Here is a 25023-nt window from a genome sequence, read left to right on the forward strand (position 1 = left end):
TAACTAGGGTCCTTATCTCGGCGAGACTACTATTACGAGCGAGGAAAAGCAAAAATTTACCATTTACATGTCTACTTTACTGTAGGATTTATGCCATTGGCTAGTGACATTGACGTAAGCAGGAAACCTGATTCCACTGTGTTCGACATTAATGATCTACAACGACCTAAATTCCATCCATTTCCAACGCCACATGTACTGACGTTGGAATTGGCTTGCATTGGAACCCGGTCTAACTCGTCATCCAAAAAATAACGTGAATTTGTTTAAAAAACAAAAAATCTTTATGCTTCCAAATCAATTTCGTCGCCTTAAAAGTAATTCCCACCCGATACAATGCACTTATGCCAACGTTTTTTCCAACTCTCGAAACAGTCTTAAAAGTCCTTTTCCGGTATGGCCTTCAATACTTTCATCGATTCGGCTCAATCGAGTCGAAACGGTGTCCACGGAATGGTCCTTTGAGTTTTTAAGGAATAGCCAGCCAAAGTCACTCGATGCTAAATCAGGCGAATACGACGGAACAATACGATTTGAATTTTTGGCGAAATTGTCTAGAATTATTAGTATTGTGTGAGCCGGTGCATTATCATGATGTAATAACGAAGAGTCGTCTGTCCGTAATTCCTGTCTTCAGCGGAACATACCATCACGCAAATGACGGGCAACACTCAAATAATATTCCTTGCCGGTTGGAAGAAATTCATAGTGCACTACGCCACGATAATCAAAGAAAACTGTCAACATGGCCTTGATTTTTTGTGACTTTGGCGTGTTTTTTTCGGTCTTGGTTCACCTTCTGCATGATATTCACTCGATTAATCTACTATTTCCAAGTCTCGTCTCCAGTAATGATGTGTTTCATGACGTTTTGGTAGTCAGAAATTATTGTTTCACATAAGTCAACGCGATGCTGTTTTTCTAAAAAGTTGAGCGTTTTTGGAACGAAACGAGATTTGAAGCGGCTAAGGCATAACACATCTTTTACAATGATATTTACCGAACCTTTTGAAAGTCAACAGTATCAACAAGGTATTTTATTGTTAATCGACAGTTTTCCAGCACAAAATCTTTGATTTGGTTATTCATCAACGCCGACGTTGATCCCGGACGCTGTTCGTCCTTAACGTCCTTCTTTAAAGTCTCTGTACCACTCGTAAACACTTTTTGCGACATAACCTCATCACTAAAGGCCTTCTGTAACATCCTCAACGTTTCCGCGGCAGAATATTCATTCCGCAAACAAAATTTTATGTAAATTTTTTGCTCAACAAAATCAGACATAGTGAAACTCGATAAAGTCACTTTTGTATATTTACAAAACACGAGTAGCTCTGTATCAATTGAATATATTGACTCGAAACTCTGCATAGATATCAAGGACATTACTACCAACCTACAAAAAAATAATTGTACACTTTCATAACACCCGCGAATTTTAAATAAGTAATTCAGCTTATTTTTTGGATACATAGTCACACGCAACCTCGTCAAAAATTTAAATATCCGTAAATAGATTTAGCTACAGGTTAAGTTACATGTTTTACTAAATTCAATACTTATTTCAGAATTTATAAATAATATACAGGGTATGTTTCATTCTAAAATAAGGCAAGTTGGCAGACGGTTCCAGAATAAGGAGGACAACATATCGACAAACTCCCGTATACAAATTTTCAGATCTTAATTTATATTTTTTCCGACATACTTCTAACCAAAAGCCGTCGTGACACACCCTGTGTGTATGTTACTTCACTAAATAGTACTTTTTGAGACTTAAATATTATCTAATTAAGACATAATCAAAATGCATAGTTAACGTTGGCTAACCCGTGTATGGCATATTAAAATAGAACCTGTGTACGGTATTTTGCAACAGAAATTTAAATTTCATTAAGGTAGATTCGTAAAATGATCAATAAACGAAGATACACCAATGAAACACGGTAGGAGAAACCTGTGGCGCGAAGGTAAATCCCTCATTTGATATGTAATAGGCAGTATGATTAGTTGTTCATAAACAGGCAAAAGCTGCACATGATAATAAATTTCGTATCTAAGTGATTCAGTGAATTACGCTTAGAATGGACTAACGTAATTAATAGTTGACTGTTGTAAAGTGTAATTGTATATCATCTACGTTTGGTTTGGACCGTTCCGTTTTGTTACGTACTTCTATATTAAATGTGTTTCTGTCTAAAACAGTAGAGACGTCAGAAATAAAAGGGGCGACGTAATAAAAAAATTAAATGTCTGCACTTTTACTACATAACTAATATATAAATTTGAATCAGAGCCAAATGGTATGGTCTCTTGAATATCTAAAAGTATCCAATCGATGTATTAAATGAATAGAATGGAAAGAACACTCGTCAATTCATCTACTGAAACACAGCTTTGTACATATTGTGGAACGACATTATGGATGTGTATAAATATATGTTCAGTGAGTGCAACACTAATTGGTAATAGTTTAACTATTTCGGCGATTTTATTTAGTAAAAAGTTGAATTCCGTAATTTCGAATTATTTTGTGTTCAGTTTAGCAGTGAGTGATTTGCTGGTTGGTGTTTCGATACCATACCATATGTGCTTTTATATTATGGCGGACTTTGGAAAAAGTGAATCTAACTGTTTGTTTCGGTTCGTTTTGACAGCTTTTGCATGTGCAACTTCTATTTGCAACTTATTTTTCATTGCAACCGACCGATACATAGCTATCATATATCCTCTACATTACAGTAGGTTCATGACCAAACGAATTGCTGTCATTTTAATAATAATCGGATGGCTAGCTTCGTTTTCTATTGCTGCTATACCGATAGTTTGGAACGATTGGCGTGAGGGAGTCAAGTGCGATGTGATAAATATACTGCCAAATAATTATTTGAAATTCATACTAACTCCTGTATTTGTATTAATATGGATTATGATGTTTATCCTGTATGCAAGAATATGTAAAGAAGCATCCGGTCACGCGAAAAGAATTCGAGGCTCTTCCAACATACAAAGCTCACTGACCCTAAAGGATACAAAATCATTTCAGGTAAAAATATAACATTATAAAAATAGTTTTATTGATTAAGAGGCAAAGAAAACTTTATGTAAAAAAAAGGTGAGCAGCCGCCACTGAGTAATAGTAATAGTGAATGACTTTTTGCACCGTTACCAATGAGTTTACAGAGACGCTAACAGATACGTAAAAGTAAGGGTTGACGCTTGCCCACAACTTCTGACGTTTTTAGGCCTCAGGATCCAGAGGTAGAGTATATCGCGATCAACGAACTCAGATCTACGCATTTATTATCATTGCTTATTACATTTATTATTGTATTATAACAAGTTAAGCAACAAACTGTGTCTTTTTGAGGCATCTTTTCTTAGATCCATAACGCTGCCCCCTGGCCGCCGAAGACCTAACTTCCCCTAAAACTATGGACAATGTCAACAATTAGACGGATCCTCTTGTCCTTTACATCTAAGGAGACATTAATTACGCGAGCTCAGTTTGGCGGAAGGGTCCGGTAAAATCTCATCAAATCTCATTTAAAGGAAGCGGGGAGTCAATATCACGTTAACTTTTTAATTCAAAGAATATATTATACATTACAGATATAACAAAATCAATATTAAATATTTTTCTACTCGTATGCCCGGATTTATAAATTTAAATATTCTATTACTAATTCTTTATAGTGCACCTTAAACGTAGTATTATTTTCCCCCTCTTATTTCATCAGTAGGCCAATCAATAGAGCATTAAATCAGTTATTTTGTGACAAAAATACTAGTAGCAAACGGACTGTGCCATCATATAAAAAGCAGTCTGTAGATACCTTCGAGCATATACTCCTAGAGGCAGCCTTCAGTGCTCAGAAAGCGCGACTGGTGTGCGACAGAGAAAGAGAATAAAAGGACTTGCTATCTCTCTCGCTCCGCGAACTGATTGGTCGGAGCTTAGGTGCAAGACGGTCATTGGCATGTAGGTGAGCACGCACCGACCAATCCAGCTCGCGGAGCGAGAGAGATAGCATGTCCTTTTATTATCCTTTCTCTCTCGCACACCAGTCGCGCTTTCTCAGCACTGATGGCTGCCTCTAGGAGTATATGCTCGAAGGTAGATACCTATATATGTTTCCTCCAATTTGCCGTTAATTAATAATAAACGCATTTTTTTAGTTTTTTACTTACAAAACCTAAACTAACGAAGCATAGTCCAGGCATTATAGACATGAAACAAATACTGTTAGAAGTTTCTCTGCGGAATATTGTTCGGAAACGTGTTGTAAACAAAATATCAAAAAATCAACTCGAGGCTAGTTGGGAAACTTTGTTTAAGAAATGGAAAAAAATACTGTTAGAAGTTTCTCTGCGGAATATTGTTCGGAAACGTGTTGTAAACAAAATATCAAAAAATCAACTCGTGGATAGTTGGGAAACTTTGTTTAAAAAATGGTCAAAGTTATGAAAAAGTGTTTTTTTTGACACGCGTAAAAAACTATTATTCATAGCGAAAAAAATGTAGGTATTAAATAAGCCTATAAAATGAGACAAGTCCGATTAAATTCCGATAATTTGTTTATGCGCAAGAGCTCAAAAATGTTCAAAAATGGCCGTTTTTTTCAATTGCTAATTAATGCAATTTTCATCGCAGACACTTGTAATTCAGGATTTTTTAGGCTTTTTACACCCCACAAGTGGTACATTAAGTGTCGTTTCTTTATTTGAACATGATTACGTAAAAACCATATTTGACCTTTCGCCGTATGTGGAAGATGTAGTATCATATATAGCGGGCTTTGTAACGTCACAGGTTATAAAAATAATTTCTTGTGACATTTACAAAAAATATATAAAGGGAAACTACTCGTCTCCTTTTAATATATAACAGTAAGAGTTCACCATGAAACACGAAGTCTCATGCATTAGCAAAATGTGGTATTTCTAGCTACTGATTGGACACGTAAAAATTTGCTTTAGCCAATTTCATCAATACATTACCCTTAATTAATAAAAATCCTCAATCAATAAAACCTTAAGTATCCATAGGGTGTAAAGATGTACATTTTTACTTATAAACAAATTTTGTCTTCTTTTTTATTTTTTGCTAGATTCATCGCTTCATGCCAGTTTGTTCCTCTTTTCTTTAAGTCTTCTGCCACTACTTGGTCCTTGATCCCATGTTTTTTATGGGTCTGCCTCGTTTCCTTTCTTTTTTTTTGTTTGCCAAATCATTTTCAGCTGTCTTTCTATTCAAATTCATAACCTATCTTCTGAAATTACAATATTGACAATGACGTTAACCGACAAACCGACCAATGGGAAAATGAATTATAGCGCGTGCGTATAATACACAAAGTGCAACACCCCCACTTTTTGGCTTCAATTCCCTTTCAAAATGCTTTGTATATGTATAGAAGTATGTGCGCCCAATGCACGATTATAACGGTTCTTTGTTAATATTTGTTTTGTATAATAATTGTAGAAATGTTTCCTATGTATGATCCAGTATGTATTTTATTGGAAACACCATTTTCCAGATGGAAAATTGAAGACAAAAAGGATTTTTTAAATTGCAAGAGACCTGTGCCTCATTATCTCGATATTGAAAAAATGGGAAGTCAAAAGACAACGTGTACCTTTTCTGTATGCCATGTTTAATTGTAAAGTCGGGCGTGTGGATAGGGTTGCCAGATCTCCGGGTTTGACCCGGAGTCTTCGAGTTTTGATGGTACATCTTCGGGCTCCGGGTTAACATGTCATTTCCCCGGGCTTTCTGGAAAAATATCGTACATTTCCCATATTCCCTAATTCCGTCTTTTTTTTTAGACATCAATTATTTCCTCCAGGTCTGTCACGAAGTAGATATTTCCTGATTACGTTCTTTTTTTCTTAGACAACGATTTCTTCGAAAACAATTTGTCTCCCAGATTTCCTGAGACCTTTTTTTTAGAGCTCATGTCTCCGAGTCTGTCATGAAATAGATCTTCTTTGGAACATACATGTCCGGTGTGCGTTAATATTCGCAGAAGTGCACAAGCCGAACTAATATTTCTATTTTTTATAAAATCTAAATGAAAATCCTTCTCACGAACGTCAGTTTTTCGGTAATATTGCAAATTCAACTAAAAAATTCCAGATTTATTTAAAGCCGTTTGACCTTGAAAATTTGAAAATTTTTGTCAGATGCGCTTTTTTTTCTCTTTAGTCAACCAATGAATATGCGTCACCTAGTCTCAATGTCACGAACCGACACTGGGACACGGGTTAACGATACCAAAAAAATTAAGAATGCCATAAATATAAAAATATGTTTATGGTGCTCAAATAATCAAATTTAAACGAAATGCGCTGTGCGAACTTAAACATATGTAGATCTATGTTTTATTGAACTTTGAATTTCAGATATCAAAATTAAATTAGTATAACAGTTATTACAGCAATAATTGAATGTATCTGAAGGACTAAATATACACTTATATGCAGCGCATGTCTGTAATGAGTTTCATTACAAAGCTGGCTAGAATGGAAAAGAAATATAATAAATCCTTAAAGATAAACAAATATGTAATGGTAAACATTGCGTTGCTGCGATCCATAGAACTTGCTCTTCCCGCGCGACTTCGTTCTAGATTTTTGTATTTTCTGCATAGATGTTTTACTTATGGCATTTGGTTTTATTAAAACTGTATCACTTAAATTGTTATCCTTTATCCTTAATTATGTAATTTTTAATAAAAAGTGGTCTAAATCTTAGTAACTTAGCTACATTTAAACATACAGGCGTTCAGCTCATGACGACTTTACATAAAACGTATAATATAAATCTCAAACCTTCTGAAATGTTCTATATTTGGAAATGTGATGTAATATGAAATTATTATTATCATTAGTGGGCCTACTAAATACAGAACATCCCATATGATAAAAAAATATTAAATGTAAATCTTAAGGCACATAAACAATTCTCTGCTAAATAACACTTTTTCGTATCTAGTACAATGTCGGATACCGAATTTTATCAACAAAATTTGAAAAATGTTTATCCCAAGAAATATTTGCTCAAGTATGTTGCCAAATAATAAAAATACTTTAATTTTTTAAACTTCTAAAATGTGGGGACGGTAATTAAAAAAATATAATATTATCATACGAACCATAAATAACGTTTAACAATAATAATTCTATTATAGTAAAAATGTTCATAACAGGTTAGACTGGTAAACTTTTTACTGATACTAGGCTAACATTAAGGCTGGCGTTTTATAGACAAGAAATCGCGCTTTTAGTAAGAATGATAGAATACGTAGGTCCATTTAGGAAGTGACGAGGACTAACGCTAAACTAGAGCAACTTCCCTTATTTTTTTGTGATTAATGCATGTGTTAATAGTTTCCTAAAAGCATTCTGCGGGGTGTGATTATGTTTATAATATCGTACGTTATATTCTCTATATTCAACAGGCAAAATTCAGGAAACGTAAGATAAACATACGAGGTAAAAATATGCTTTATTTTCCTTATTTTGAATATATTGTCAGTTGTCTTATACCATGAAGAAAACTTATATAACTGGTACAGTGAAGATATATTGTATCCAACTTGCTTTCTAAAATGTTCGCCAAAAAATTGTGCATGTATTGTACATTTTGTAGAGGAAAATCTAATTTATCGTTTTTTGATATGAAAATTTCCCGGTTTTTATACAAGGTGACCAAAAAAAAGGTGGAAATATGAAGTTCAGAAAATGTAGAAAACTCAAAAATTTTAAATGGGAACCCTCAATTTTTTAACATATCGCATTCTGCACTAAAATTGACTAACTTTGTTAAAATTTCCCTATACCTAAACCCAGTCGTTTTCATTTTATTTACGAATAACCATTTCCCTTTTCCTAAAATGATGTTTCCTTTTGTTTCGCATATTTTAAGTTGGCCGTGACAGGTAAGTAGCAATCAACATGTCAACTGCCACAAGTTTATAATAATAATTGTCAAATTTATTTTAATAAATGTTCAAAATGTTTTTCTTCACCTTCTAAACATTTTTCACACCTTCGGATTAGTTCCTTGAGGATCGCTGCTCTAATAGAATCCGGTGATGCTATTTTATTTGGGAGATTAAAAAATAGTGTAAGTATATAGTACAAAGGAAAATTGTATGCATAGAGTAAGGCAAGCATTTAAGAATCTATCACCGGATTATATTTGATCAGCGACCCACAAGGAACTAATCCGAATGTGTGAAAAATGTTTAGAAGTTGAAGGAAGACATTTTGAACATTTATTAAAATAAATTTGACAATTATAAACTTGTGACAGCTGTCATGTTGATTATTACTTACCTGTCACGGCCAACCTAAAATGTGCGACAAATACTAAAAGTATCTTTTGTACGTAAAATTGAATGGAGAATAGGTATGTTTAGTAAATAATACAGTTAGACACAAAAAAGTTTAGTCAAAAATACAATTAGACACAAAAAAGTTACGGTTATTTAAATCCAGGTATATCAGTGTATGTTAAACAAAAAACTAAGTAAATATTTGAGTTTCTCATCATCAATACTCCCAGTTTCCCGAATTTCGTCAAATTGCCATGTTATTAAACAAAAATATAATCAAAATACCAAACAAAAAAATTTTTTTGAACGCTCTGTATCTCAACAACCAAGCCGTTTGTAGACCCATGTTTAAATGAACTTCTTATCTTAAAATTAGTCAAAGATTCACCCTTTAAAGTTTGACAAATACTTAATACCCTGTATATTTGCTTTTATTTGATTAATATAAATTAAATTTAGTTAATGTTTTTATAAGGTTGATTGGAAGAGGCCATAACCTGAATTCTGCCTTTTTGCATATTTTCAAGGTGCGTTATTATTATTTATGTTAAATATTACTTATTGGTAGACCTCTAAATGTTATTTTGCAGAACTAAATTCAAAAAGTTAGATGCTGACATTTGATTAGGTAGAACTAAGTTGGTCTAAATCATAAGTATTTAATATAACTACAAATTTACAAAAACTATATAAGAATTCTTACTGACCTCTACATTTTATGTAAAAAATATTTAACTTCATTTTTAGCCAAAACTCCTATATACCAAATTTAATTGAAATATCTTAAAATATAACGAATTATCTAAAAAAAGTGATGAATTATCTTAAAAAAATATTACTTGGTCTAAAAAAATACTTTAAGGGCTTACAATTTTTTAAGGAAGCAAAATATACTAAAGTAATTTGTTTTAAATCAGTTTGTAATAATCCAATGAATCCTTGAAGGATGGCCCATATTTTACCGGTCACCCTGTATATTGAATGACCTTGTTTCGCATAAGAATGTGTGGAATAGGCAATAAATGGACTTATTTCTTAAGTAAATCATTTTCTGTCACATCTGACTACACCCTATTAGACAAGGCGAAAACCTCGTATTCATGGGAGAAATTAGACTCGATTTTTTTGCATATTCAGATTCGTGAGATGATGCCGGCCGGAAATCTGGCGCCCATTTGTTTAAACAAATTGTAAAAATTGGTTTATTTACTCCGGATTTTTTTTAGATTTTTTGGCACATTATAAACAAAAAAGTTCCTATGCACTATGTCTCTAAAATTGATAGTTTTAAAGTTATAAACCATTTAAGTTGCTAAAAATGCGAAAATGACGATTTTCAACGGTTAAAAATTGTTATTTTTGATGTTGCCAGGTATTTAAATTAGAGTTTAAACATCCCCCTACAAGATGCTGAAGAGTTTTTGGGACTCGCATTATTCTAAAGCCTTGTTTTTTAATTGTTAATAAAGCGCTATGAGCCGCACGCGCGCCTCTCATGCGCGGATTCGCTATTTCGTCTAACGGTCTTTGAATTTAGCATTCTAAGTAGGGAGCAGCATCTTGTAGGGAGATGTTTAAACTCTAATTTAGGTACCTGGCAACATCAAAAATAACAATTTTTAACCCGGAAATTGGCCGTTGAAAATCGTCATTTTCGCATTTTTAGCAACTTAAATTGTTTATAACTTTAAAACTATCAATTTTACAGGCATAGTGCATAGGAACATTTTTGTTTATAATGTGCTAAAAAAACCTAAACAAAATTTTTCCGGAGTGAAAAAACCAATTTTTACAATTTGTTTAAAAAAAGTTTGTTTAAACAATTGGGCAACATATTTCCGGCCGGCATCATCTTAATTCATGTTAAGGACCATCTCACGAATCTGAATATGCAAAAAAATCGAGTCGAAAAATTTCTCCCACGAATGCGAGGTTTTCCCGTCTATATATACATTTTAAATGTTGTGTAAAATAATAAATAAAAGAACAATAATTTTTTCAATTACATGAATTCACATTTCCAAAAAAAAAATTAAGATAGTTCCACATCAATTATTTATAGAAGAGTTTTTTTTACCAGCCTGTAAAACTTAGGATGCCGAATTACCACTGCAATGTCACTACTGAATTCACAATAGGTCGATTACAATTTTTCTTTTATTTTTAAAGCAGTTGTCACATTTTTTTTTGGGTAGCTTCTTTCATAATAAATATTTTTCTAGTTTAATTTCTTTTCCAGGTTATGCTTTTGATACTGGGATGTTTCACGGTCTGCTGGTTGCCCTACTTCGTGCTGACATTATACGCCAAAACAACAAGGCGCAAATTTGCTACACTCTACGAAATATTTTTAAATTTAGCGGTAGCAAATTCAAGTATGAATCCACTTATTTATGCCTGGAAGAACAAAAACTTTCGAAATGCTTTCATATATTTAGTAAAATGTCAAAAAATAAATGGATTAGGCAGCTCCAATTTTGTGACAAATCATATACCTAGTAAGAAGAACTCCGTTAATGGGATATCAAATCTTGTGTGCCAAAAAGAAGATATTTTGCATAGCGAAATGATTTTAGAAACACGATTCTCTCATGTGCAGCATATTACTCTTAATGAAAGTGCCAGCAACGGTACCTCCGAAATAATAAGCAAAACAATGTTCAGGACTTTATAATTAAAATTTATATAAAAAATAAATGAAAAATGCCATAAATGCCTTCTGAAGATTTAGATATTATATATAGGTATTTCAAAATATAAAATAAACAAGTAATATGATAATGTTGTTTTTCTAATATAAAAGCTGATTTATGGTCAGGATTTGTACACGCTGTTTCATGAGAAACTCTGCAGAATGATTGTTTATAAATGCCGATCCTATTTAACTTTCCTATTTTTCATTTAAGAAAGAAATAAAATACAACAAAAATTGTATATAAAGGTTTTCCAGATAGTACGAAAAATTATACAGCCGAATAAACAAACATCACATGCAATTTTTGTATTTCACATTTCTTTCTACAAGGAAAAATAATAAAGTTAACTGGGAGTGCCATTGATACAACAAAGACAAAGACAAACAAAAGTTGTCTTTTCATGCGACATATCCGTACTATTTTTGCCTCCTGATCACGAATCCGGTATCAGAATTGAGCTATGAAATCATAGGAATTTCCTAACCCCAAAAAAACAGGTCAAAAATAGCAAAAATTTAGGAAAAGGTGCTAGGAAAAATACAAAAAAAATTTTGTTCTATATTCAAATGTTTCTTTATATGGTTAAAATACCGCCGAACGTGAATCCGCGGTTGTAGCCGCTAGACATGACAATCCCCTCCTCAGGCAAGCCGTTGACTACGTACCCGACGTGACCGACAAACACAAAAGACCTAGACACCAACTTTTTGACCCTGGGTGACCACCCCAACGACACCCCACCCCCCTGCCCGCTAACCTTTTCTGTTTCAGAGACAGCCAGGATCAAGAAACGAAGACAACGACACACACACACACATACACACCCCCCATACCCTCCTTACCCCTCCCCTCCCGCGCTAGCCTAAGGGCCACCTTAGAAAAGCGCATCCCAGGCTGCAAAGCCGCACTACCCTACCCAACCATACCACACATAAATATGACACAACCTAGACACCAACTTTTTGACCCTGGGTCCCAACGACATCCCCCTCCGGCCCGCTAACCTTTTCTGTTTCAGAGACCGCCAGAATCAAGAAACGAAGACAACGACACACACATACACACCCCCATACCCTCCTTACCACGCCCCTCCCGCGCTAGCCACCTTAGCAAAGCGCATCCCAGGCTGCATAGCCGCACTACCCTACCCAACCGTAAACATGACACCACCCCCGGGGTTTACACAGACGAGCCGGCGAAGCAAGAAGAGCGCCAGAAGAAAGGGCCCTAGCCGCGGGGCCCAGCCAGGACAAAAGGAGGTCACACAAAGCGCCTACACCGGCCGCATTTGCGGTCGGGGTAGACGACGGATGGGGCCCACCTACGATGGCTGTCCAGGCCTACACGAGATGAGGCAGGATAAAGAGGGATAATCCCCCTCGATCCCAAATCATTGAGGCCAATTTCTAGCCATGGAATAATGGCGGCGGATCCGAGGTCAATTTTGCAAAATTCAAGGTGGCGGATTCAAGATGATCGACCAAATTTTCAAAAAATAACAGATTCGCGCCAAATTTGGCATTTTGAATAAACATTAACAATAAACATTTGAATATAGAAAAATTTTTTTTGTTTTTTCCTAGCACCTTTTTCTGAATTTTTACTATTTTTGACCCGTTTTTTGACGTTAGGAAATGCCTGTGATGTGATAGCTCAATTCTGTCATCGGATTCGTGATCAGAAGGCAAAAATACTACGGATAACATATGTCGCATGAAAAGTGTGTGTGGTTGTGTAATTAATCGAATCATATACGTCGTAATAGCAGAGTAGAGCAATCACGGTAAGTATGGAACAAGTGTTTTAGGTCAGAGGATCCAACAATCTTCAATTTGCAGAGCTAGGGAATGCATAACATTAAAACTGACATATAAAATTGTGTAATAAAAATCATATCAAACAAAAATAGTTTTTTTCTCGAAAACAGTTCATTTTATTGATACCAACAAAGAATGTCTCCTTTTAGTTTAAAGTCCAAGCTATCTAAAAATATTATTTTTGCACTTTTATCGTAAAGGATATAAAAAATTGACATTATTGTACTACAGGTAGTCCATCCCTGGCAAACCAAATAAGCCAAATGTTTTCATGGTCAATTTTTAAGAAGTCTTATCTATCTGTTGTCCATCGTATTAAAAAATTATTAAATTACATTTTAAGTTATTAAAAAAAAAAATCGATTTTCAGGGGCGTCCTTTAAGGATCTGGATCTTCGTAGAAGGGCCCTCTAGGGAAAATTTTTATAGAACTTGTCATGTTATTTTAACGTCCCCTGTATAAATCCGAGAGGTTACCCACATATTCTGGGTATACACCCAGTATACCCAGAATTAAAATAAATTCAATCAATGTTTCAGTAAGAAAGAAGTATGTGGACTAATGTCCTGACCAGCATTGAATACACATGTAATTTAATACTTGTAACACTTTGTTTTTATATTTCACCACCACTTAAGAGAGAGATTATATATTTTATTTATAGGCGGGTAAGTTAAACTAGTATCATTTCAAATTGATAGAAAACCTTTGAAAGACAATTAATAATAAGTAATATCCCCTCTGTCCCATAATAATAGTAGCAAGTGAATATTTAAACATGAATTATAATTCATGCATTAATAATTATTAATGCAGCTGTAAGTTTGTTGTAGCACAAAATTGCAAAGCCTTCGATCAAAATCAGTAGTTTATGACCTCTGTCAGTTGTTTTGACACATCTTTCAATTTTTAGATTAACCATATTACAAATTATAAGTATTTTTCTAATTTCATCCGCTGACTGAAATCAATTATTTTATTTCAGTTCAATATCAAACCATTGTAAAAGTAAGATGAAAAGAAGAGAGTTTCAAAGATCGAGTTGCAATTGTCCAGTTCTTGCATGCATCAAAAGAAAAAGGAAAATTTGCAGAAAGGTACAATTATGTTAGCTGCAAAACAATTTAAGTGCAGCAGAATGATAATATCAAGAATTTGGAAACATGTTTCCATAAATAATTTTCTTGTAGAATCTTATGCTACAAAACAGACATAAATGCAGATTATCCAGAAAAACTTGAAAAACTAAAGATATATTACTCTTAACAAAAGAAGTACCATAAGATAAACAGCTCACACTAACGAAGTTTCCAAATCTACATTATTTCGAATTATGAAAAAAGGAAAATTCATAAAACGAGTTTCAAGCACCATCAAACCATTTCTTACAGAAAAGAATAAGATCGCTTAAAATTTTGTCTGTTAAAAGTACTTCCTGGCAGAAAATTTATGAACTTTTTGAAGGAAAAATTGGCATATGGCCATTCCTTACGTAAAATACAGCACAACGAAACAGTAAGAACCCAACAAAAAGAACACTTATTACAAAGCCCATAGAATCTATTACTAATAAAGAAACATGGAAAATGGTTTTTGAAAATATACGGCCAACAATTCGCAAAAAATGGACAAGAGGATCAATATATTGCCTCCAATTTATTCAACAAGATTATTTATTTATTTATTTATTTATTTATTTATTTATTTATCAATACAATATCCAACGAGCGATAAAGCCCAGTTACAGTTACAAAAGTTAAAAAACACTAAAAAGAAAAAAAAATAACAGTCACTAATTAAAAACAGACAATAGACAAAACTAAAGTACAATAAAAGCCACAAAATAAAATCAGTTGCGTACATTATAAACCTGCTTAATACAACTGATGGTAGAACAGAATAAATCTAACCGTGATTCAACTTCTAGGTAGCTGGCACACATCTGATGAACAGGCGCTGCTTTGTACAAATTGGTTCGACCTTTTTTTAATTCCAAAAGATGCCTATTTCTAGCATTCACTCGAGGAACATGAAAATCTACTAGCCTCAACAAGTTCTCACATTTTATTAAATTATTGAGCAATTTAAACAAAAATATAACAGAATACATTTTTCGGCGTTCTGCGAGACTGCACATGTTGAAGCATTCGAAAAATGCCTCCTGCGGAAAGCCCCTCGGCGGGTAGTGACCATCAAGCGCGAACACCGCTAGTTTAAAAAATCGACGTTGAACTCTTTCTAAGCATGACTCATGAATAGAATAAATAGGAGTCCAAACCAAAGACGCATACTCCAGTCTAGATCTGACCAGTGCACCGTATAGCAGTTTAAAAGTGTTAGGATTCCGAAAACCCGCCATATTCCGCACGACAAAACCCAGGTTCTTGTAGGCACATTTAACTATAAAATCCATATGCTGCCTGAAAGAAAGTTTTGGATCGAAATAGACTCCTAGGTCTTTAATAACATTTGGCCGAACTAGGCTGGACCCATGTAATCGGTAGTCATACGAAATTTGCCTCAACTGCCGACTGAAGGACATGACATTGCATTTTGCCACATTAAGAGGTAATCTATTGTCAGCGCACCAGGAGTTTACCAAATCCAAATTTCTCTGCAGATTACGTGCATCACGTTCATTGGCTATGGGACAAAAACATAATAATAATGAAAAACCACATCTGAAAGATAATGATCCGTTACTATTAGAGGAGGAATTTCGTGATAGATAGAAAATACAAATGAAATGACAGCCACCAAATATATAGAAACAGTAAACATAGCCTTTGATAATATTTCTCCGGAAATACTGGAAAATACATTTCTGTCACTTTAATAAGTTATGATGGAAGCAATGAAGAACGATGGCTCCAATAATTTTAAGCTCATGCATATAGAGAAAGTAAAGCTTTGCAGCCAAGGGAACCTACCTACAAGTTTAAAATGCAGAAATTAAATTATTGAAAAATCCAGAAACTATCTGAACCGTCGAATTAAAAATTAATAGTAATATTTTTAATTTATTGTTTAATTTAATCAATTTTTTTGATAATAAAGATTGCGTTCTATATTTATTTTATTTTGCTATCATTATTGAAACAGAGAGTAATTAATAATAATAATAATAATAATAATAATAATAATAGGTAATACATATTTTTTAAATTTATTCAACTTTAATGTCAAATTCAAATGAACGACTAAAGCAACAGCAGCCACATGCTGAGTAACACATAATTCCATGAAATGCAGTGTATATTGTTACACATCTGGAGTTGCTTCGTTTGGTGAAAATTATTTATTATTTAAAATGTAATAAGTAATAGAAACTGGTGAAATTGATTAAAAAAAAAAAACAAGAAAAAATTAAAAAACCCCGACATCCTGTCATCTCAGAAATGACATGAACGGACACATGTAGAGAGAAACTTTTCTCAATATGTTTTATAGAGAAAAGCATTCACGTAGATAAATATTATTATTTTATAAAATTTTGTTATAATCAACATTTTGTTTTATTATTTGTTTATAGTCGAAAATGTTTTAAATTTTCAAAAAATCGTTTTTTTTTTCTTAAAAGGTAGTTTGTAGCTTCCAGAATATGAGGCAAAAGGTTTTATACATGAAAAAAAATTTAAACGCGTTTTTCTCGAAACACGCTTTTCAAAACGTAACGCATCATAACTACAACAATTTTCAATACCTTCTTTTAAAATTTTAACCACATATTTAAAGTTAATTTAAACGATTGTTATAAACAAATATAACAGAACGTTTTTTCGTAAAAAATTTAGCGTTTTACTTCAAACATGCTTCAGAATGGCTGCAGTGCCGCCATTTTAAAATATTTTTTAATGAAAAAATTTTGCTGTACACTTAGATACATGGCTAATAACATACTTAAACAGTTTCTTTCTATTACTTTTCCTTCTATTAAAAAAAACACACGTTACAGTGGTGTAACCCCTTAAGGACGGGATTTTGTACAAAAAATATCGCCCAGTGTGAGTCACGAAACGGGACCCCGGCAAATGCTGCTCTAGCGGCCAACGCTTCAAGGTGTGTTTTTTAACCGAACGACAAACAAGTCTAATAATTTACGCTGGACCGATTTTCCAGGAAGGGCTCCAATTTGTGTACATATAATCTTATAAAGAAAGAGAGTAAAGATTTTATTAATCAGTAATAGATTATCAAGGACAATAATTTTTTTTTTATTAAGTAGGCAATAATTTTTAGTTAATAAGCTTAAACAATCTTATAATTACTATTCCTTCATTATAAAAGCAGAAATACGATTTTTAAAATTACATGTAGTTTCTTCTTCAAATGTGACCTTAAAACAAGTATAACATGGAATAGTCAACAGTCTAATGTTTATATTTTCCCATTAACAATCCGATAATGTAAATTAACTGCTATTTTCAGTAAAAATATATACCTAACCTGAATTATTTTTTTTACTTTGGCGAGTCGTATTAACTTAAAAAACACTGCTTAATTACTAAAATATATAGAAATTTACTACTAATTACGTTTGGAGAATAATATGTATAGGCATAAAATATATGTAAAATATTATTGTATCTATTTAGTCCATTGAAATGGAGGCTGAACCTCCATTTTCACAGCACAAGAAGTAGATGGATAGATGGGTGGATGGGCAGGTTTTATAGGTGGTACAGGTGGACGGATAAATATGTGTATTCATGCATGAACGACTGGATAGAAAGATGTATGAATTCATAAATGGGTGGGTGGATAAAAAGATGGATCCAGAACTCTGCAACATGAATTATGCCATGAAAATGGCATTTTTAAGCATTTTGATCTCTTCTCTGTTTTTGAATGAAATTGGACCAGCTTGTCTGACTCTATGATGATAAATTGGAATTAAACGAGTGAAAAATCATACGTCTAGTGAGCTGGTAGAATAATTTGATTTTTTATAACTTCCGTCGATCGTAAATCACGTTTTTTGTGAATTTTGAATTTTCCCGAAAACTCAGACCCGTTGGGACAAAACTGAAGGCAAATTCGGATTCAGCAAAAAAAATGCATGGAAATACATGGGTCTAAATACCAGATCTGATACTTTTTTTGTGGGGCTGTGTTATTTATACTGCATACTTGCTCAACATTATTTAACTGATAAATAAAATTTACTCACCTCTACTCCAGTAACTCCAAGTGCATCTCTAATATTTGGCGTCAGTCTAAAAGGAACCTTCTCTGGAACTCGTAAAGTTTTGCCCTTCTCAAAACAAACATTATAATCAATATGAACTACATCGCCACTCGTAAGATCCACTAATACATTATCCAAATGTCTATCTCCCAGTCCGATAATATAGCCGATCATACTCATTACAGCCACCGAATAAGAATACCGTTTCACCACTTGCCACCAAATGTTAGCAGTGATAGAGTTGCACCACAACTCTTTCGCTAATAAATCACTAGGGGTTTCACTCATCAATTCAGAGAGAACATGTTTTAAAATGCTCAAAGGCCATTCTTTGCGATTTTCAATATTTTTTACACCGTGTTCCTTCAGTAAAGGGTTCAGTTTATTGTAAAATAGTTCGGAGGGACGTAAAACGCTAGGTGTTATATTTGCTGATGTTTTAGTGCTCGGTTTAGCCATTTCTCTATGCTGCCAACGTTTATATAAAGAAAACACAGGTGTTGTTCCATCCACCCAGGATATTAAACCGGACCTAGGTCCTAGCGGAATTACCGAATAGTGCCGAGCTCTATATAAATTGTGACCAGCCGGATCGGTGTTTTGGGCCATCATTGTATTTGCAATGCTTAAAAATTGCATAATTCTTTCGTCTAAATGCAAATCTTCCAATCCTTTGAATAAATAAGTGTAAGTTTGTCCGTCGCATCCATAAAACACTAATTTTTTAGGTTTGGTTTTTGTTGGCAAGATTGATACTACATTTGATACATGGGATATAGTAATATTTTTTTTCGCTGTTGTTGCTAAACCAGGCATGGCTATTAAAGTATTTTTTAGTAAATGTAGTACCGGACTAATATCTTGCATCTTTAAAGAGTAAGAGGCCCTTTTGTGGAATTTTTGTTGAAATTTCTTTTGCAACGACCTTAAAGGTTCTAGTGATTCCTGCGGATTTTCTGGATGGTCAGGATTTTTCAATTTGTTTATAACGTCTTTGACATCTTCTAAATACTTGTCTTGAAATTGCTTCTCGTGAGGTGTTTCGGCTTCAGCACTTGTTACGTCCAACAGTTGTTCCAAAACAAATATTATGGGTTTAATTATGATACGATGTTTCTCTATGATAAGGGACGCTTTTTCATCTTTACTTAAACTTACATTCTCATTAACTTTCTCGATTTCGTATTCTAACTGTTGCTGCCTTTTGCTGATTTCCGATTGGTGCTGTGCTAAAGTTCCAAGCCACAACTCGTCCCAAAGTAAAGTAATCCGTCTCAGTTCTTTAACTAGTGTCTGCACTTGACTGATGGTTTCAGGATCCTGCTTGCTTAACGTATCTACCATTGTTTTAAAACATGTCTGTAGAGTATTCGCGGATTCTTCGTTATCGCTTTCGTAATTGTTATCTTCGTCGTCACCGTTAAGCTCATTATCGTCGTTGCATTCATTGTTTTGAGACAAACAATCCTTAGGCAGGCTAATTTCAGAGAAATCAAATTTGAGACCTCCTTCCAACGCACCCACCACGGCCGGAAAAGTGATAAGATGTGGAGCATCCTCGGCTACTCTACAAAGTAAATCTGATACTCGGTGTCTCACATAACTTTCTGGATGATTTAATCTTGAGAACAGTTGGGGAATAATAACTTTCCAAGGTTGTGTAGGGGTAGTTTTTAAACCGTCTTCTAAAATACTTTGCAACTCGAGAGCGTATTTCACTATTAGCCTTAAAAGTCTTAAAGTGATCGTTATGGTATTGCATTCAGTGCTCTTTGTGATGTTCTCCGAGTTTAACACTAAATGTAAATACTTAAAATAAGCTTCGGCGCTTAAAGCATAATAATGATATATCCTTCTCTGGGTGCTTCTCCATATTTGTATTAGATTCTGTAACTGTTCTTCTCTCGCATTTCGTAGAACACTAACGCACTGCAACTGATTCTGTATCATTTCTGAAGTATTTATCTCATTGGAATCGATATCTTCCTCATCTATTATAGACCTCGTTTGGGACAATATCAAAAATATTTTTGTTAAATCCTCCTCGGATGTCTCTTTAGGCAGATTTTTTTTTATTTCAAGGCAATGTTCTTCGCTGAGATTGTTTTTAATGTTGGAACTGTGGTCAACAATTTTCTTTCCCCATCGGTAACACCAAGTTCCAAAAGCATTCCAGCTCTTTGCTAATGCGCCGCAGTGGTGAACGCTAAAGTGTAAAAGTTTACCGATAGCCGTCTCGTTCATAGGAATTACATTTGAGACTGTGTTTTCGATCATACCAATTTCGGGCAAAACCATAATTAATTTCCCCAAAGGACTTGACATTTCAGTTAATGAAATATTTTCATTGGATTGCAACCAGTTTGCTAGTTTCAGAAGAATTTTGCTACTGATTTTTCGTAACTCCATGATACCATATAATTCCGCATACTTAGATATGGCTGTGGAAGCGGCAGCGCATAAATTAAACGTGTAAGTGTGATCTTCTTCATAGGAATAGGATAATTTGATCACTTCGGCGGTGGCTCTTGCTACGTCCACTCCCCAAACGTTAATTTCAGATAACTGACTGATAAAAGACCTTGAGAAATTATTTAAATCAGTTATGTCGGAAAATGTAACGTTCTTGTCTTTAAAAAATCTATGAATATGTTTAGCGGCCATTTTAAAGTTCTTTTCCTTTCTTGCTCTTTTTATAATATCCAGTCGTAAGTTACTACAAAAAATGTTAAACCCTTGATTTTGAATTTTTCCAAAGTACTCAGACCACCAAAGTATCTTTCTAAGTATGCAGGAATCTATTTTTTGTAATTCGTTTTCAAAGTTTTCTGATACTAGAAACGCAGTATGAGCTAAATTATCCTGTGCGATGTGTTTCAATCCATTGGCGACGTACTGCAATAAAGTATAATTTTGTAAAAACTCTGATGGAGAAAAACTGATATTGTCTTGGATCGATTTCTGTATTACGGCAACACTGTTATCAAGTCTATGAATACAGTCTTTATCTTTCTTTAAAGCCAAACCTATTGCGACATTATATAGATTAGTTTCAGTTCTTAACAAATTTTCATAAATACTCCAAGATTTTTCTTCGTTTCTGTAAGTCCAAGTCGATAAATTGTCGAAAGCTTGATCGGTCTCCACATTAAACAGAATTTTGTTACAATCCCAATCCGTAGTATTGAACCAATATTTCCTACCATTCTCCATATTAGTTTCAGTTTCCTCTGTATACCACTCAAATAGATCAACCCAGTTGCTTAATTCCTTATAACATATTATTATTTGATCTTTAATAAAATTCTGTGTATCTATGTCCAGTGTGGTGTATTCTTCAACAGATTCCGATTTAGAGTCATCTTCGTTGGTAACAACTTCTGGATTTGCCGATATTTTATGTAAAATTTTCTTGTAACCCTCTACGGCCAGCTCGTACTTCTTTGATGCTTGTTCTGCAGCACATTTTATCCAGGAATATCTCTTTCCAGTAATTATTTTACACCAAGCATAAAGCCCGTATAAAGATTCCGCTTCTTTCAGATGTAAAAACGCCACCGTAACAAACATGGCCACTCTTTCAAATTCTATTTCTTTACATTTTCCTAATGTCACATAATCTTTCAGCAAATATTGACCGTGTCTCAAAGCAATATTTATATCTCCGGAATGTAACGCTACGTGCATTACAACCATTCGAATTCGTGAGAACCATTCATTACAAGTATTGGTGTTGGCGATAAAAAAAGAACGTACAGCTTTGGTAGCTGGAGGTATTGCCACTGCACATCCTTCCGAAGCATTGTAGATTGATTTTTCTAGATTGTCGACGAATTTTAGTAATAATTTAACTCTATTGACGTTAGTTTTGATGTTGTCAATCTGACCATCGCTTTTTTTTAGAGTGACCAACTCGTTGCCTAATTGATTTAGGGATCCTTCGATCTTCATAAAAGTTTCATTGGGTTTCCCGAGTGGCGTTCGTAATTTATAGTTAACGCAAAATTGTGCGGCTTCCAAGGTCAACCAACTCTCCAAAACTTGTCGAGAATTCGTAGCTAACTCATAAAATAATTCCATATTCATTTGAGAATCCGATTCCACGGCCCAGCAACAGGAAAAGAGGTCTTCCATCCAGTTGTCGCTAGTTTCTTCATTTTTTAATAAGTAATGCATGAACGTTTTGAACTGAAGAGGATACATTTCCCCATCGATAGATCCATTTAAGTGAGAGTGCTGGGCTAAGTAGACCATGTAACTGTTGTAATCGTTTAAGTACGTGCTTTTAAGTTTTAAATCGTAAATGGAATTGGTTCTATTCAGTTCAACGATGGCGATATCCCAAGGTATATTGGAGCACAATTTGGTGTAGCACTGCTTTATGACATCCTTATTCGAGTTCATGTGCAATTTACACAAATCGCTTACATTCGATAGAAAAATGTTACTCCACGAAAGTTGTTTATTAGAGAGTAGCTTATCCAGATTATCGTAAACGGCTAGGGTAACATTTGCATTAAAATGATAGCCACACTTCACCAACACATCGGCAACTTTTAGGAATCTTTCCTTTACATACAAGTTTTCCAAATAATTCTCTGAATTAACCAAAATGTCATTAAGCCACTGCAGTAAAAGAATCTTAACTTCGCAAGACGTTTCCGTATTGAGGGTATTATAAATAACGTCCAATATTATGGCAAAATTTTCAGAGTTAGGCGACGTATTGGGAACATCATTAATATTCAGCCCTTCAGTTAGTGCAAATCTGTTGAGCATGTTTGGTAATTCTTGTTTATTGTTGACTAAACTGCTGTTGGATATAAAATGGTTGTAACACTTGCAGTGGGAATACAGCAAGAACAATAAACAGTATTGTAGGCATGGTGCAGTTCTTGCTAAAATAGGATCGTACGGTTGAAGATTCACTCCGAATAATTCCAATATGCTTGGTTTCAAAGCCCACATCACGATAATAGAACTGGCATTTGCTAGCTGAGACAAGCATCTCAACAGAAAAAGAATAATAAATTCAATCTGTGTCGAGCATTCTATTTTGAAATCACTGAATGGGTTATTTTGGGTGAATGGTTTGATGTTTGTAACAATTTGTTTGTACAATACTTCGAGATCTCCTAAAACGTATTTATAAGCTTCTTGTAAGAGAGATACATTCTTTAAATTTAATAAAGCCTGGTATACACAAATAACTGATTCTTGTATATTTTTAAACGGGGACGAACGTAATTTAACAATGTCCGATTTTGGTCCGATTAATTTGTCTATTAATTCTATTGGCAAATTAGCAGACAATTCTTTGATAATTTTTGAAATCATCAAAAGTAATGAAATGATTGTGGAGTCGGATAAATCGTGTATCATCAACATTTCCTGATCGATTAATTTATAAATTAAATTGCAAATACTTTGTGGTTTATTATCCAAATATCCAATTAAAATTGATATGCAATCATTTCCGGCAATTGTTAGATTGTCTGACAAATAAGTTTCCAAGGCATCCGTAATGGTTTTTATAATGCGTGTCAGACAAGTAATGATAAAATCAAGTTTTACGTGCTTGTTGTTCGTGGGATGAAAAGATGTTCCTAGACATTTCAAAACAGTATTCATAGCGAGAATCAAAACTGTAACGTGATCAACTGTACTTATTTCTCCACTTTCCGTTAAAAGAGTAGCATAATTGGTAATGTCTTCCAAAAAGTTTTCGATGAGTTGAACGGAAAATTCCAAATTGTATTTAAAGTGATGAGATATTTTCTGAAGACTTTTTGATATGAACTCAATGTTACAAAGAGGTTGAGTGTGATCTACGTGCCATCCAAACAGTAAATCAATAGTATCTCGAAACTGATCATAAAATTCTGTAGGATACATTTCTACGAGGGTAACTAAAATATCTAAAATAGTTTTAAACACTTCTGCGTTCTCTGTTGTTTCGATAGCCCCAACTAAATTATTGATAAAATTTTCTACATGGCTCTCTAAAACCTGTTTCTTTCTTTCCAGCGTTAAAGTTTCCTTAAATGATTTCATCAGTAAAATTTGTATTTCTTCATATGCATTGTTCATTTTCGTAAATAGCCAATGTTGATACCTTTCAAAATCATTCTCTTGTCCCATTATGTAACCCATACGGCCCAAGGCTCTTGCTGCTTGTTGTTTAGCCAAGGGACCCGGTGACACATGCAAAATCTCAAACATAGACTCTCCCAAAATGTGAAAGGCTTTACGAACATAGTGTGCATTGTCAGGCAGCAACAAAACTTCCAATAATTTTTTCGAAATAACCAATGAATTTTCTTGATCAGTTTCAATATTCAATCTACGAAGTAGTTTAGATATCCTTGTATCCTCTGGCAGATTTAATTTGATGTCACTTTTTTTCTCCGATTCATAAAATTTGCCACGATGTCCACCTGAAACAGCAAATAATACAATCAGATAAATTTATTCATCCATTCTAGTTTTTTCATTAAATAATACTACACGACATCAATAAAACATCAAATTATATATGCATTTTCTTTTAATTAAAAAAAAATCTATTCGTACTAAACAGGGTGTAAGAAGTATGACCGCCATAATCAGCATGAGATAAAGTAATAATAAATGAATAAAAAAAGTTGTATATTATAGGGGCGTAAGATTAACAGTTTTCAAAATACAGCGAGTATTAATATTGGGGAGTTTTATCACAACGTGACAACAGCGCTAAACGGCTGATGTACACCTCGTGTGCACGCGGCAGACTTGTCCTACAGAAAAAATGTAAGCAACTATTACTGTGAAACATTTAGTAAATTTCAAGACAATTGTTTTCCAGTTTTAAATAAATAAAACAAAATGTATCGATTTTGCAGTACGAAGATAGTGTTAAATTTTAGCTCGAATTTTAGTAATTATGAATCTCTTAAAACAGGAACTTAACTTTTAATCAAATTATGCATTTGAAAAGTAT

The 25023-nt window shown here is 33.9% G+C and overlaps 2 protein-coding genes across 2 annotated transcripts in view; one reads left to right on the plus strand and one right to left on the minus strand.

Annotated features, from left to right (window-relative positions):
* LOC108912484 (serine/threonine-protein kinase SMG1) overlaps positions 1–25023 on the minus strand; it is a 112467-nt gene that overhangs the window by 58846 nt on the left and 28598 nt on the right. Inside the window, exon 3 of the mRNA XM_018717716.2 lies at positions 18027–24481. Coding sequence (XP_018573232.1) covers positions 18027–24481 — 6455 coding nt within the window. The remainder of the gene's footprint in view (positions 1–18026; positions 24482–25023) is intronic.
* LOC108912485 (5-hydroxytryptamine receptor 4-like) lies at positions 2022–11112 on the plus strand. Its single transcript, XM_018717717.2, has 2 exons — positions 2022–2446; positions 10582–11112. Exons 1-2 carry the CDS (start codon positions 2348–2350, stop codon positions 11014–11016), a joined length of 534 nt encoding a protein of 177 aa, XP_018573233.1. The 5' UTR covers positions 2022–2347; the 3' UTR covers positions 11017–11112.

The sequence above is a fragment of the Anoplophora glabripennis genome, unplaced genomic scaffold, assembly GCF_000390285.2.
Source record: "Anoplophora glabripennis isolate ALB-LARVAE unplaced genomic scaffold, Agla_2.0 scaffold844, whole genome shotgun sequence".
Taxonomy (NCBI): domain Eukaryota; kingdom Metazoa; phylum Arthropoda; class Insecta; order Coleoptera; family Cerambycidae; genus Anoplophora; species Anoplophora glabripennis.

Bases quoted from the DNA above. Each gene is read 5' to 3' on its own strand.
- LOC108912485 (XM_018717717.2), top strand. From the start codon at position 2,348: ATGAATAGAATGGAAAGAACACTCGTCAATTCATCTACTGAAACACAG. The intron at 2,447-10,581 runs GTGAGTGCAACA...TTTCTTTTCCAG, and splicing joins TGTGTATAAATATATGTTCA to GTTATGCTTTTGATACTGGG.